The sequence below is a fragment of the Brassica napus genome, chromosome C5 (genome assembly GCF_020379485.1).
Source record: "Brassica napus cultivar Da-Ae chromosome C5, Da-Ae, whole genome shotgun sequence".
In the NCBI taxonomy this organism is placed as follows: Eukaryota; Viridiplantae; Streptophyta; class Magnoliopsida; order Brassicales; family Brassicaceae; genus Brassica; species Brassica napus.
Window position 1 is genome coordinate 22,634,433 of NC_063448.1, and position 15,875 is coordinate 22,650,307.

The window sequence follows — 15,875 nt, forward strand, 5'->3', positions numbered from 1 at the left end:
TTGTAACATTTCCGGACTTGGCAGAAGAAGGTGGATTGGACATATTCTTGCTTGATTGGTGCCCGACTAGCTGACCGATATCTAAAAGGTTCGGAGGTGTTACAATGATGGCTTCGCCCGTGTTCAAACCAGAGACCTTCAGTGTGTTAGACTGTCATAATAACCAACTACACCAAGAAACCACTTTGATATCTCTATGTTCTATGAATCATCTAATCTGTTCTATTGTATTGTGTAGTTGGTCATTAAATCAAGTTTTGAGGCTTGTAGCCTTGTGTTGGTAGGCTTCCATTAAAATCCCTGTTTTGTTTATTATATTGTTTCCAAAATAGTGATATTGGACAGTTTGTACTATTTTGTTTTTGCTTTTTGGTATTAGTTTTTCTCATAAATTTCTCAATTAGACCGCTCGAGTATTCGTAATCGATATAGTTAGGATAATTCATTCTTTCATTGAGGGAAATGCGACAGGGAAACACATGATTGCGTACGATATTTTTTTTTGGAATTAAGGGATTCTTTTCAATTGCATGTAGAACGGAAAAAAATCATGTAAACCCGTTAGGCAAAACCCAAATGATCTAAACCAGACAAACCAAGTGACTAATGTGGCAAATGTGACAAAATGCCTCTATAAAATAGTAGCCTGCATGTAAGCATAACACGTACAATAATAAAAAAAAAATTCTCTACTGCAGAAAATACCCATGGTGATATCTCACGTCCAGCCTTTGCTATTTCTTCGTTTTGTGTCACTCTTTTTATTACCTGCTTCGGGCGGCCAAACCGGCTTTCGAAACTGCAACCGTAAATATCGACTTTTTTGTTGTTTGTGTGTGCGCGCGCGTGTGAAGTTAATGTTTTTCTTTTGTCTTGTATTAGAGTGATGAAAATTTGTATTGGGGTTATGAAGCCGAGAGAACGAGAGGTTGATGAAATGTGTAAAAGCATATTATTCAGCTCAAAGCTTTAGTGACTGACTATACAAATGTTCTTATATATAATCAGGTTAAGCAAAAGAAAACTTAAACCATAATTAATCTAGTCTAACCGGATGACTGGTCTAACCGAATGATTTAAACCATCCTACCCCCCTCAAGATGGAATGAACAAATGGTGAATTCCCATCTTGAGCATCAAATGTTTAAGCACAGACGGTTGAACAACCTTGGTAAAAAGATCAACAAGTTGATGTTCTGACTTCACATGCTTAGTTATCAAAAATCCACTCTGCAACCGTTCTTGAACCACATGGCAATCAATCTTTATATGTTTGGTGCACTCATGATAAAATGGATTTGAAGCTATGTGGAGAGCTGATAGGCTGTCACAAAAGAGTGTTGCTAGTCCATGAAGAGAAAAATGCAGATCAGTAAGAAAAGAAGTTAACCATATGAGTTCACATGTAGTATTATACTCTGCATCTGAGCTACTCCGAAAAACAGTGTGCTGCTTCTTTTCTCGCCACGAGAGGAGTGAATCACCTAAAAATACACAGTAACAAGTGGTGGATCTTTGAGAATCAGGGCAAGAAGCCCAGTTAGCATCACAAAACGAAGTCAAGCTGATGGAAAAAGATGAATGATAAAACAGACCATGTACAGGATCATTCTTCAGATAGCGAAGCACTCGTTGAGCAGCCTTAAGATGATCCATGCCAGGAGCATACATGTATTGACTGAGTTTATTGACATCGTAAGTAATATATGGACGCATATCAAAAATACAAAAGTTTACCCACGATCTTCCTAAAAACCAAAGGATAATGAAGATGATCACAAGAAGAATCAGAAAGCTTAAGGTTTGGTTCCATTGCAAAAGAAACTAGTTTGCAACCAAGGTAACCCGCATCTTGTAACATCTCCAGTGTATATTTCTTTTGATTGATAGAAATACCAGTGGCATTTCTAGCAATCTCAAACCCTAGAAAATATTTAGCTGGACCAAGATCCCTAAGATTGAAAGCTTGTTGAAGGACCTGTTTGAAAGAATCAATGGCTGCATCATCATTTCCCATGATCAATATACCATCTATGTACACGAGAGCAATAACAAAGGTAGATGGTGTACTCTTGACAAACAAAGAATGATCTGAAGGAGCTTGAATGAAACCCTGCCGCAATAACACTTTATAGTTTATGGTTCCACTGTCGAGACGCTTGTTTAAGGACATATAATGACTTGTGCAGTCTACAAACCGAGTTAGGAGGATAATCCCAACCAGTGAATTCTGTATTGCCTTGATGTATTGTCATGTAGATCTCCTCGTCTAGATCCCCATTGAGAAAGACATTGCTTATATAAAGTTGAGTAATGTTCCAATTCTTAGCAGCAGCAAGAGCAAGTAATAGCCGGAATGTTCCCAACTTAACAACTGGAGAAAATGTATCCACAAAATCCAAGCCCTTCAATTGAGTGTATCCCTTTGCAACTAGGCGAGATTTAGGACGCTTAATCGTTCTATCAGCATTAAACTTGTAAGTATGTACCGACTTACAACCAACATGATGCTTTCTTGGAGGCAACTAACAGATGGACCAAGGACCAGTGTCTTTAAGAGAACCCATTTCATATTTCATAGTAAGTTTAAAGTTTTCGAGAAGGATGTCCTCTTTAAAAATTTTAGGAGGTGAAACAGTGGTGATGGCTAAAAAGAAAATTTTATGATGAGAATTAAACTTGTCATAAGACAGAAATGCTGAATTGGGATATAAGAGCACCTCCAACCATGGTTTTAGGAGGGGTTCTAAACATTTTTTTTTTAAAAAGAAATAAAATTAGGAAAGAGAATAGAAAAAGTACTTATTTCAAGATTTTTTAGAACCCTACTATATCTCCACCTAACACTTGTAACCTATAGATTGGTTGAATTTTTATTTTACAATTAATTTTTAATTGTTTAATTATAATTTACTAATATATTAATATCTTTTTTTTAATTAGAAACTCTTTGGAATTCTTATTGTTGGAAGTGCTCTAAGGTAGTGTGAGTAGGATGAGAAAGAAAGATAGTCTTATCTAGAAGATAATAATGATACTGGTCAAGATAAGGAAGAGGTTAAGTGATGTGCCCTTGGGTAGCGCACCGGGCAAAACAGACATGCATGGCTTGATCATGGGAAGCAGTAAAGATATATGTTCATTGTTTGAGACATATTTTCCAAACCTCGATGCTTCTACGCATGAAATCACTTGGAGAATGTTCTCAACTCAATTACGGAACTCCTCGAACAAGAATCAGATCAAATGGAGTTCAGATGAAAGAGTTATGCAATTTACAAAACCAGTGATCTTCAGTTCTCGCGAATTTGGGCCGTACGGATCGTCCAGCCCACGTCTTGATCCTTACCACCATAGACCAGAATGACCAGAATGAACCTGGACAGTAGTCTAAGGGTCTCCTTGACCAGTCCACCTCAAACTCAGCAACTTTGACTCATTTATTATTTTCTAGTCAAATTTTTCATTTCCTAGATGTGTGATTCTCACAAATAATTATATCTTTCTTTAACCACATCTAGTATAAATATATAAACTCTTTTATGAATAAAACCAGTCTATGTTTTTGAGTTTATTTTCGTTTTTTCTCTGAGTGAGAGAGAGAGTTCTTTAGCTAGTTCATTGGTGTGAACCGGCTTGTTGATTTGGTGGTCAGCCAATTCATCTTTGTGTGTTGTTTAGTGGTTAGCCAACACTCTACATTATTTCTTAGGTGGTTAGCCTTAGATCGTGGGTATATCAAGAGTCATTCCGCATCTCTTGGCGATCCTTTAATTCCATCTCAGTTCCAGAAGTTCCATTTGCCTTCTCGGTTCATATCCAACACCCAGCTAAAGTGATCCTTTCCGATTTAGGGCGTATCAAGTGGTATCAGAGCCACTTTGGCTGGTTTGTTTTCTTTCATCTTTCATCTTTCATCTTCTCATCTCTCCACGTTTTTCTTTTCTTATTTCTTGGATCCGGGCTGTTCCTTTACGCCCTTGTGATCGCCTATTATAAAAATATATATATATATATCGAAAAAAAAAGTTTTGGCTTGAATCACTTCTGAAGAGAAATCCCGGGGGAGTGGGGGAAGGGAAACCCTGCTGGCTGAAGAGAAACCCAGCCTTCGGACAGTTAAGGCGGATCCATATCAAAAATCTCTTCATCTTTCTTTCTCTTTTCTTTTTCCCACAAAATTTTGTTTTGGTTTTTGATTGTTGAATTTTGACTGCCTATCATCCTTTGAACCAGTGGAAAGAACTCTGAGTGATCACCTAAAAATCGTGAGCTAAAAACTTTGAGAGTGTGAGGATTTTTATTTGCTAACTCTTTTGTTAAGTGTTTTCAGGATGTTTGGACTTCTCAAGAAATCAAAACCACAACAAGACGTTTACTTTCCTTCTAAAACCGTGTTAGAAAAAGAGCAAATGATTTTTGGAAATAAGAAACACTTTGCTTCTAATGGGTTTTATTTTGTGCAGAAATAAAGAAACCAAAGGAATAGACAAAATAGGTTCGATGATGATGAGAACTGGGTCAGGAGTGGTGATCGTTCCTTCACCAAAACCAAGAGAAGCAGCCGTGATGTGTTTGATTAGAATGAGCCTCAGACTTATGTCAGCTTGGAGAAGATGTTGTATAAGGCAATTAATGCTATCCGGCAACTCAAAAAGAAGAGAAACACCAACGCTTCTCCTGCGCTAAAACATCAAAGTAATTTTTCTTCTTTTTTAAATTCTGATTTGAAAACTAATGTGTTGTCTTCTGATAAAAGCAAAGCTTTGAAACCCAAAAGCAAAGCTCATTCTACCAGGTGTTTCAAATGTCATATGATCGATCATTATGCTAACAAGTGTCAAAAGCAAAGACCGTTGGTGACTTTGGAGGATGAGAACGTTAAAACCGAACCAGAAAAGGAAGAATCATTGCCAATTTTTGATGACTTCACATATGAGCCAATGGAGGGGCTAGATGAAGAACAAATTAGTGGTCATCAAGCTAACCAAGAAGAATCATCTTCCATTCAAAAAACGGACCGAACTCAAGGTGAGCATTGTGCTGATTATGGTTCTTTTGCTTATAATCCTTTTCCTTTTAATGTTACATATTTGAGGACAAATCTTTTTGAAGAGGGAGGGAATGATGTGCCCTTGGGTAGTGCACCGGGCAAAACAGACATGCATGGCTTGATCATGGGAAGCAGTACAGATATATGTTCATTGTTTGACACATAGCTTCCAAAACTAGAGGCTTCTACGCATAAAATCACTTGGAGAATGTTCTCAACTCAATTTCGGAACTCCTCGAACAAAAATCAGATAAAATGGAGTTCAGATGAAAGAGTTATGCAATTTACAAAACCGGTGATATTCAGTTCTCGCGAATTTGGGCCGTACGGATCGTCCAGCCCACGTCTTGATCCTTACAACCATGGACCAGAACGACCATAATGAACCTGGACAGTAGTCGAAGGGTCTCCTTGACCAGTCCACCTCAAACTCAGCAACTTTGACTCATTTATTATTTTCTAGTCAAATTTCTCATTTCCTAGATGTGTGATTCCCACAAATAATTATATCTTTCTTTGACCACATCTAGTATAAATATGTAAACTTTTTGATGAATAAAATCAGTCTATGTTTTTGAGTTTATTTTCGTTTCTTCTCTGAGTGAGAGAGAGAGAGAGTTCTTTAGCTAGTTCATTGGTGTGAACTGGCTTGTTGATTTGGTGGTCAGCCAATTCATCTTTGTGTGTTGTTTGGTGGTTAGCCAACACTCTACATTCTTTCTTAGGTGGTTAGCCTTAGATCGTGGGTATATCAAGAGTCATTCCGCATCTCTTGACGATCATTTCAATCCATCTCAGTTCCAGAAGTGCCATTTGCCTTCTCGGTTCATATCCAACACCCAGCTAAAGTGATCATTCCCGATTTAGGGCGTATCATTAAGTTTGCCATTTAAAGATTTGATTCGGAATGTCAACATCTGAGGAAGAAGTATGATATTGAGAAGACTAAGCAGGAGAAGAATGAGGTACATGATGATTGTTTGCATCAGAAGGTTGAAAAACAGAAGGATCATTAGTGTCAACATGAACATGAGACGAGTCAGTACCAAGATCAAAGAAAACCGGAAAAGGAGAATCATTTAGCACCGGAAGAGGTAAAAGTTGTTGACCAAAGATGTCATTACCTAAAGAATGAGAGAGATTTCCTGAAAAAAGAAAGCTTGTCTTATGGAAAATAACATTCCGGGAAATATAAATATGATTAGTATGAAGATCAAGGACCTTGTATCCTTTCTTTTGTATCCTTGAGGATAGCCAAGAAATATACATGGTGAAGCTCGTGGGGAGAATATATGAAGGTCTTTTAACAACATAAAGGTGAACCACAGACAACCAAAAATCCAAAGAAGATTGTAATTAGGAACAGTGGAAGTTAATAGTTCATACGAAGACTTTTGTGAAGAAGAGGAGTATGAGTTCTGTTAATGAGATAAATGGCTGCTTGAATGCAACCACCCCAATACTTAATTGGTATGTTAGATTGAAAAAGAAAAGATCGAGATACATACACAATGTGTTGATGCTTCCTCTCAACAACAAAATTCTGTTGACGAGTATAGGCACAAGAAAAGTAATGTATGATATCACTCATATCATCCCAAGGAGTGACTCTTACTCTCTCAAATAAGAGGTTCAGTCGTAGTACTTAGGGATCGAATCCACAAGAAGCTAGGCCACACAATAGATCTAAATCAGTTTATGATTAAGCTAGGAAAACATAGTAAATCAATAAACAGCAGAGGCGAACAAGGTAGTTGTTCATTTGATTGATTGATTGAGGTTGTAAACAGTTATGAGAAAACAACTAGATCTAGGGTTTCAGGTAATCATGATTATAATGATATGGAATGCTTAGGTTGTCAATCCTAGAACTTGAATGATTATAATGATATGGAATGCTCAGGTAATCATGATTATAATGATATGGAATGCTCAGGTAATCAGGTAACTTTCCAATCGCTTCTCCAATTCAAAAGCTCATAAATTGAATATAATCAGCGCAGGAATTTGGTTTCACAAAATACTCTAATTGGTTGAGTGTAGTTACCCACTATGGATGTTGATGTTAGATTTACTCGGAGAACAAAGGATATGTGATCTGTAGTTTTAACTAATTCTAAATCTTGCCTGAGAAAAGTGAATCTGAATCTCTCTAAATTAGAGGTTATATGATTTTTCTAATGAGCTGCATTTTTGATAATTCGTATTCATATGATTCAACTGCTTTAATCAACAATTTTGGTATGTAATGCATATTAAATAGAGTTGTGTCCAAGCTTTTCCATTGTAGGGAGATATACAAAGCTTCTGGTAACGAAGATTAAAAATGATGAGTGAGAGGACCTTAAGCTCTTGGAAACTGGTGGTGCTACTCCTGCTTTATCTGCAAGAAAGGTAAGTGCTAACCATAGCATTTTCATGTTCAGTGTTTTATGCAATTTTCACTGTGTCTCGATTATTTGCAGCCATCATGGGTAATGGGTTACATACGAAGAATTTGGCATGGGCTTCACTGAAATAAAGGCTCCGCCAGTACATACTACTTTACAAAATGTCTTGGCAGGTGGTGTCTTCCCAGTTGAAGCAAATGGGGATAGATCTACTGTTAACCTGCAGCCTGAGTCTTGCGGCAAGAACCTGTGACAAAAACTAAACCACCAGATGAAAGAATGATTAATATTCCTTCAAAATCTGATCAAGGATATCCATAATCAAAGCGAAGCAGTCCATCAGATGGTCAACCATCCATGTCTACGAAACCAATGGATCAAAAGAAAGCAAGATGAATCACCCAAAATATCTGATGAGAACTCTAACAAAGCTGGCTCCAAGAATTCCGAAACCGAGGTATCACTGTATCAGTGTGTTTTTCTCTTTTATTTGTTTACATTAGCAACCCCTTTACTTATGAACTCCAAAGTTGTCATTAAGCCTTAACAGAAATTACTTAGGAAAATTAACCCATTGTACTTTCTTGACAATCTCATGATTAAAAGACTGTTTTTGAGAAAGTGATGAATAGATAGTTTGTATTTGGGATTACAGTATAGATGTATGGACTGTGTATAACCTATCCGTTTACGTAGGCTCTAGGTTGTGAGTTAGAGCGCTAAGGTCGTGATTTAGTCCCATAATAGGAAAAAAATATATATTCTCTGCCTTCACTCGAACGGTTCGAGTCGAACCTATCCCCACCCTTTTTAATTTTCGAAGTTGCTCGGTAATCATTTTCAGCTTATCAACATTTCATGTAGATTTTGAACCTCAACTCTATATCATGTATAATTTATATTTGGTTGGCAGGTGATTAAAGCCTTCTTCCAAACGAGGTGCATCGCTTGCGTCGATGAAGAAATCAATAAAACAAGATTTTTTAGAAGACGATGGAAAGTCCGGTAAAGCTGTTGGAACATCCACACCTGACAAAGGTGTTATATATTTGGAGAGGAGGCAGGCATTTTTGGCTTTGACCAAAGCTTCTCCCGACATATCAGCCAATTGTAGCTTAGCTACTGGTTCGTCCAAAGTTTTGGTGTTAAGCACAAAATCATTAGACGTTCATAGAGTCTAATGAGAGCTCAATGGACCTTTTAGGAATTCTAACTTTTAATCTTTCGTGCATTCAAAGATGGTGTTGTAGTTTTATTAAATTCACTTTCTTCGAAATGAAGAAAATATGAAGTAATATTTACTTTAATAGTTTATTTTATTTTCTTTTGTAAAATAATATTCTAAATATGTTATATCTCTAATTAATTATTAATAACACCTTTCACTATTTTATGCTCACTCATGTTACTAAATTGTTTTATTTTAACGATAATCTAACATAATTATCATTTAATATAAATGAAATATTATCATACAATAAATTGATTATATAACATGAATAAACAAACATATAGTTTCATATTTAAAAAAAAAATCAATATGTATATATTTCTTCTATAAGTGATTAACAAAAGTGTTTTGAAATAAAATATTAACTTATTTATCTTTGATTATTCTTAAATAGGGTAAGAATTCTTAAAAATGAATATTCTCATATTCTTCGATATACATAACTAAATAGATAAAAGTCGAAACTTTGAAATTAATTGGATAATATTAACGTATACAATATATTTTACAAAATATACAAAATAAGTAAAAAGTTCATCTTCAAAAATGAAAATGTGAATAGTATATCTTCAAATGTGAATTAGCATTGTTCATTATTCATTTTAAATTAAGAAATGGAATAGGATTGAAGCAAAAAAAAAATACTCTGAAATGAATCAAAAATTAAAATAGGGTTGAAGATAGTTAAAATTACTTATTCTTCTTAGCCATTTTAATCGTATCAGCCATCTTAGCTCATTGATATGAATTACTATTTAACAAAAAAATCATGTTTTTTATTTTTTACAACACAATAAAAACATGTTAAAAACCATTTCCAAACAATTTTTTTTCACTTTCACATCACAAAGCACAAATGTGGTAAACTATTGAAATAAGAAAATCACATTGAACCGAATCAAACTTTCGAACAATATTTCTAATGAAAAAATACAAAATAAGATCAACAGGAACATAAAAATCTAAATTGTAAAATAAGTTTAGTACATAATCCGCGTGTAGTGCGGAAAAAAACTCTAGTACTTCTAAAGACTCCAAGAAAGAGTCCACCATCGTGGATGCTCTAATTTCCCTTTGTTGTTTAATTTTGGCAATTTCTCGGTAGCCCAAATCGTAGCCCAATTAATCTTTCACCCCTAACCCCAAACCAAGTTGCATTGCCTTCATCATTTTCCTCCAAATAGGATCGCAGCTACGGTTACCAACTCTTCAGATTCGCTCTCTTTCCCACCACCTTCAGTCATAAAGCATCAACCCACCGGATGAAACTTACTCGATTCCCCCAGCTTGATACCCTATAGATATATCTCTATGTTATCACGGTTTTCAACTTCAACAAAACAAATAATCACAAGCGTCAATGGCAGAGATAACCGCGAAATCAAAATGCAGAGCCCTCACCTCTTTGTTCTTCAACGACAGCTCCGGGTTTGGGAGATTTAGAGTTGCGATTCCGCTTAAACCACTTCTGGAAGCACGAAACGCAGCGGATGGTGGATTCCTTATTGGTCTTGAGCTTCGTCTCATCGATGAACAGGTTATGCAAGTATGGTTACCAACTCTTTAGATTCTCCACTTCGTTTCCTTCCTTACAATCAATGTTATTACTCTTTTACTCTGCAGAGAAGTTAGATGGAGTTATCCAAACAAAGAGAGCACTCTGCAAAGATTTAACTGGTCAATCAGACCATTCGAGCCCGTGCTGCTTCTAAAACAGACCAAAATTGGTTGGAACTGCTATTCCTTCTGTGGAGTGAGCACAAGAAAATACTGAGGAATTGTATAAGGTAATGTTGAGATGTTGTTTTTATTTCCATAGTGCCCCTACTTCCTCTGCTTGATGAGTCTTCATGATGATTTTTAGCTTTCTATTATATTTGTAGGTTTTTTCTATGAGTTATGCTATGGGCAAGAGCTGCATAGGTCAAGATTGCTCGCTGTTGCTGATATATATGCTCCTGTTAAATTCCAATAATTTATGCATTTTATTACATTGGCGACAACTATTTCAAGACTAAAGCAGAGCCACAATTACAATATGCACCAACGAAGACTTTGGCAGGACATATAGAGCAATACAAAGAGCAAGTAAGCTGTAGCTTTGTGAATGAATGTTTTAACATACATGCTATGCGATATTGGTATGTGATTGGTGAGGTGTGGGAGCAGGATTTCTTGGAATGAAAGGAAGCCAAGAGAAAAGAAGTGAGTCACAAAAAAAGATTGAAGAGCGGTATGTAATGCTGAGTAAGAGCTAGAAAGGTAACAACACACAAGGAAGTCGAAGAAAGCACACGAAGATGCTACAAAACTGCAGGAACTAATGGACCAGGGATTTGAGACGCATACGATGGAGCACAGGCAAAAAAAAATGAAGATCCTAAGGAGGAGAAGAGGACGAATGTGAAGTAGAGGATATCAATGGTGGGGAGGATGAGATCATGATGGATGATTTGCTGGAAGAGGGAAGAGATGGAAACGACAAGGGAATGTGCACTGATACTACAAAAGCAGAAACAGTGGAAACATTAAACATTACGTCCTCTCCAAATTTAAGCAAAACAAAAAAAAACATTACGTCCTCCAAGTTTGCGAGTAATATAAACCAAAAATCCTCACTTGCACAAATTCAGTCAGAAGAAGAAATAAAAATTTTCAAAATTTTATTCGATGTCGTTATAATTTATAATAATGATCAAACTCTTATAATTTTTTTATTGATTTCCATGAAATCAATAAACAAGTTCCTCAATGGTCATACAAATTAACAAGTGAATTAGAAGAATTAGAAACCGAAACTGAAGAAAATATACCAACCGAATCAGGAATTCGTTCAAGAAAAGCAAAACGTGTAGTGATTTTTACTGATTTAAAAGAACCGCATAACGAGATTTATACTAATCTCAAAGATAATCAAAATTCTGATCAAACAGATGAAATGGCTTTGATCCGTTATTCACAACAATCTGATTTTCGTCGAGAGATAATTAAAGGATCCATGCGTTCCCAAAGGCGTAAAATTGTTATTTGGAAATTTTTGCAAGCAAAAGCACATTCGCCCCTTTTTTTTTGATAGAATAGATAAAAAAAAAATTTGTTTGATATATGGGGGCTAAAAAAATAAAATTCTTAGAAATTTCATGTGGAATTTTTTTTTTTTTTTGATAAAAACGAAGAAGAACAATCAAAAAAAGATTTTGTTGATTCAACAAAAAAAAATTCTTGATGGATATATTTACAAGAATGAGGAAAATGGAAAAAAAAAATACCATTTATTTTATTTCGACTATAAAAAATTTCATATCAAAAAAAAAATTTAGTTATGGCTTATGCTCTTTATCACAAGCATATGTATTTTACAAATTATCACAAATTCAAGTTAGTAACTTTTCTAAATTAAAGTCGTTTTTGAATATAACATATACATAACATCCTTTTTTGTTAAGAATCAAATAAATGATTTTTTTCAAGAACAAGGAATCTTTCATTATGAATGGAAAGATAAAACCATTTTAAATTCCGAAATAAATCAATGGAAAAACTGGTTAAGAAGTCATTTTCGATATAATTTACCTCAGATTACATGGGCTAGATTAGTAATCCAAAAATGGAAAAAAAATAAACTAAGACTCTCTAGTTCTAAATCCAAGTTTAAACAAAGTGGATTCATACGAAAAAAATTTCTGTAGCCACGTGCTCTAATCCTCTGAGCTACAAGCCCCACCCCGTCTCCACTGGATCTGTTCCCAGGAGTACCCTACAAAAAAATGAGCCTTTCCTCTCCCCAGCCATTTCGGGTTAAGAAGATGTGAAAGTGTCATTCTCTCTATAAGTACGGTGCGTTCTGGGGTGTGAAGTGGGATAGAAAGGATTTCATAATTGGGGTTTTGAATAAGACAACATTAGGTGTGATTGGTGACCAAGAGAATGAGAAGGACATTCAATTCCTTCTGGTTCCCATAAAAATACATCTTTCATAAGGAATTAATTTTCTTTTATATTCCTTATCATTCTTTTTTTTTGTAGAGAATAACAAAGCAAAATTATTCCTCATTGTTTTTGAGGAGGAACAATAATTTCCACTCATTCCTTTGATTTTATTCCTCTTCATTTTTTTTTATTTGTTCCTAGTGTTCCTCAAATGGTAACCAGGCAACATATTTCCAAAAAAAAAAAAGTTTTAATTGTATTAATTATTAGAATTGTCGCCAACGTGACTTTTATTTTAAACACCCAAAGAGTCAGTTAAAATAATAGTTTCTTTTGTAATCCAATAACAATAATAGTTAAGAGAGTGTCAACAATTCGAAGAACAAGAGTGGAAACATGAAATCATAGATTTTTTAATCTATTTATTTTGTCATTTCTGGTCTGAATATTGAAAGTTGATATTTTCTGTTCTTTGCTTCGGTTTGCGATGAATCCGTGAATTTCGAAGAGAATGGTATTTTTATACTACGCTCTGTTTACTGCTTAAAAATTGACTTCTGAAGTTTTCTTTATATCACGTTTCTACTAGCTAACTGTAAGGAATATTTCCTTTCCCTATTATATGGTTTTATAGTTATCTGTTTTCTATTGGAATATTGTTATTTCTTAATATATTTGGTGACCAATGAAATTGGAAATAAAAGAGTAATTCCTAATTTATCTATACCTTGATGGACGGTTGAGATTAATCTAAAAGAAACCCTAAAGAGGAATTAGGTCCTCTCTCCACCTATAAATACATATCTTTAGACCATCATAAAGATATCCTAAAAGCAACAACTAACGTTATAGGCGAGGCGAGAGAAACCTAAGAGTTCCTAAGAAGAGATTGAGCTGGTCATCTTCCATTCAGGATTCAATCCATTCAGGAAGATTCTCAGGCAAAATGAATCCAGGTAACTCTATAAACATTCATATGATTCTATTATGTGATTAACCTAGATGTTTAAAGATCTTAGGGTTCATGTAAATTTAACTTACATGTGGTATCAGAGCATGGTTATGAACATCTGTTTAATCCATTAAGAATAATAGATCTATGAACTTGATAATTGAAATTGATATATCTGAGTAATGAGATTTCTAGGTCTGCTTATTATGAGTTTTATTTTCGTATGTGTGCGAACTTTGTGCATCTGAAATAATTATTTTTCTGTTTATGAGAATCGTGCATAGTTTGTGCATCTAAGGATTATAATTTACTGTTTAAAAGAATCGTGCATAGTTTGTGCATACCCGAGTTATAATTTTCCGCAGTACAGAATCCGTGCAAAAACGGTGTTATGCAAATTAGGGTTTTTCCACAAACCCTTTTCCGTGCAAATTTCAGGATTATGTAAATTAGGATTTCCAAAGACCTATCCTGTAAATAATGATTCGTGAAGTTTTTGTGCAAAATTGATAATAATAATTGGTCTGTGCATAATTAGTACAACGTGTTTTGTATATACTGCAGAATCGTTTTGAACAGAATTCATACAAAACCGATTTTGCACTTAAAGTTATAAACTTTTCTATTCATAATCCGTATTGAAATAATTTATATACTAAAACACAATTAGTACAAAACATTATTTCACATAAAGTGCTTATTAAGGTTTAGATATCACCACAGTGACTTTACCTTAATAGTTGCAACTAAAAATCATTATTTAAGCCAAGTTTTTGATCTTTTTATGAATTATTTAGTTACCCACAGGTAGACTATAATCATGAGAATTGATTAATTACTTAAGAGTGTATGTATTGTGTAAACTAAAGACATCCACAGATGATTTGGTTTTGAGTAATTCAATACATCACTCAATAATGAAATGATTGTTATCGTGAAAGCTAAGGATATCCACAGATAACTTAGTTTGAATAATTCGGTACATCATTCAATAAAGTTCAATGAATCTGTGACCTTATATGAGATTATGTGATTCCCACATGAACATTATAATTTCTTGTCATATACATTCAATTTTTTCGTGTTGATTAAGTTATGAAGCATAATTCATACTTGTTCTATCTCTAAAATGCAGCAACTTCTTCCGCTAGTTTGTCATCTATGGTCTCTTCTGTCCTCATCCTCATTGGAACCAACTTCTCCGAATGGAAAGAGAAAGGTGAGTTCACATTAGGTGTACTAGATTTGTACTTGGCACTTCGTGAAGAAGAGCCTAGCCAACTCACTAATGATAGTACTGAGGAAGAAAAGGCTTTCCATAAAGCGTGGGAGAAAGCTAACAGATTGAGAATCATGTTCTTAAGGATGACAATAGCTAGCAACATCAAAACTTCCCTTCCAGTTGCAGAGAAAGCTAAGGCTTATCTAGCGGCTATAGAAGAACAGTTTAAGACTGCAGACAAATCCCTTGCTGGGAAACTTATGGCAGATCTTACAACCATGAAACATGATGGCACAAGGTCTATGCATGAACATTGCATTGAAATGACCAATCTTGCGGCTAAGCTAAAGGGTTTAGGAATGAGTGTGGATGATTCATTTCTTGTCCAGTTTATCCTAAACACTTTACCTCCTCAGTATGGACCATTCCAAATCAATTACAACGCCATTGTTGAAAAGTGGACGTCGATTGAATTGGCTAACAAACTGGTCCAAGAGGAATCAAGGCTTGGTCGTGAAGGTATTAAGGTTGCCCACTATGTCCAAGGAGCTGGACCTAAAGCTGGGAAAAGACATCAACCAAGTCATAAAAGAGCACCACCCATGATGAATGATTCTAATCAAGTCAATGAGAAGAAAGCAAGAAAAGATGACCGATGCAACTGTTGCAAAAAGTCTGGACACTTTCGTAAGATTGCCCTAAAAGAAAAGAATGGTTTGAAAAGAAAGGTAATCCTATGGGTTTAGTAAGTTTTTTCGAATCTAACTTTGCTCATGTTTCTTCTGATACTTGGTGGATTGATAGTGGTGCTAATGTACATGTAACTAATTCCTTGCAGGGATTCCTTACAACCCAGACCATAAATCCAAGTGAAAACTATATACTTATGGGGAATCGAGACAAAGCGCCAGTTGAAGCTATTGGCATTTATCGTCTCATTTTAGATAGTGGATTTTGTTTGGATTTATTTCAGACTCTTTATGTTCCATCTATTTCCCGTAATTTAGTTTCAGTAAGCAAACTTGATTTGGCTGGTTTTAAGTCTTCTCAAGGAGATGGTTGTTTCAATTTATTTCTGAACTCTAATAAAATTGGTT

General features: G+C 35.0%; 1 protein-coding gene and 1 long non-coding RNA gene across 3 annotated transcripts; both read left to right on the plus strand.

The window, feature by feature from the left end:
- The first annotated feature begins 5,849 nt into the window (after nucleotides 1-5,849).
- Nucleotides 5,850-11,745, plus strand: LOC106409548. 2 transcript variants are annotated; one of them, XR_002658621.2, is made up of 4 exons: nucleotides 5,850-10,211; nucleotides 10,298-10,461; nucleotides 10,558-10,762; nucleotides 10,844-11,745. It is a non-coding gene; the product is annotated as an uncharacterized LOC106409548 (long non-coding RNA). The 2 variants fall into 2 exon arrangements; XR_001282106.3 differs by having other exon boundaries at nucleotides 5,851-10,220.
- A 2,972-nt stretch (nucleotides 11,746-14,717) lies between these two features.
- Nucleotides 14,718-15,651, plus strand: LOC125587149. The gene is made up of 2 exons (XM_048757317.1): nucleotides 14,718-15,465; nucleotides 15,617-15,651. The coding sequence occupies exons 1-2, from the start codon at nucleotides 14,718-14,720 to the stop codon at nucleotides 15,649-15,651; spliced, it is 783 nt and encodes a 260-aa protein (XP_048613274.1).
- The last annotated feature ends 224 nt before the right edge of the window (nucleotides 15,652-15,875 follow it).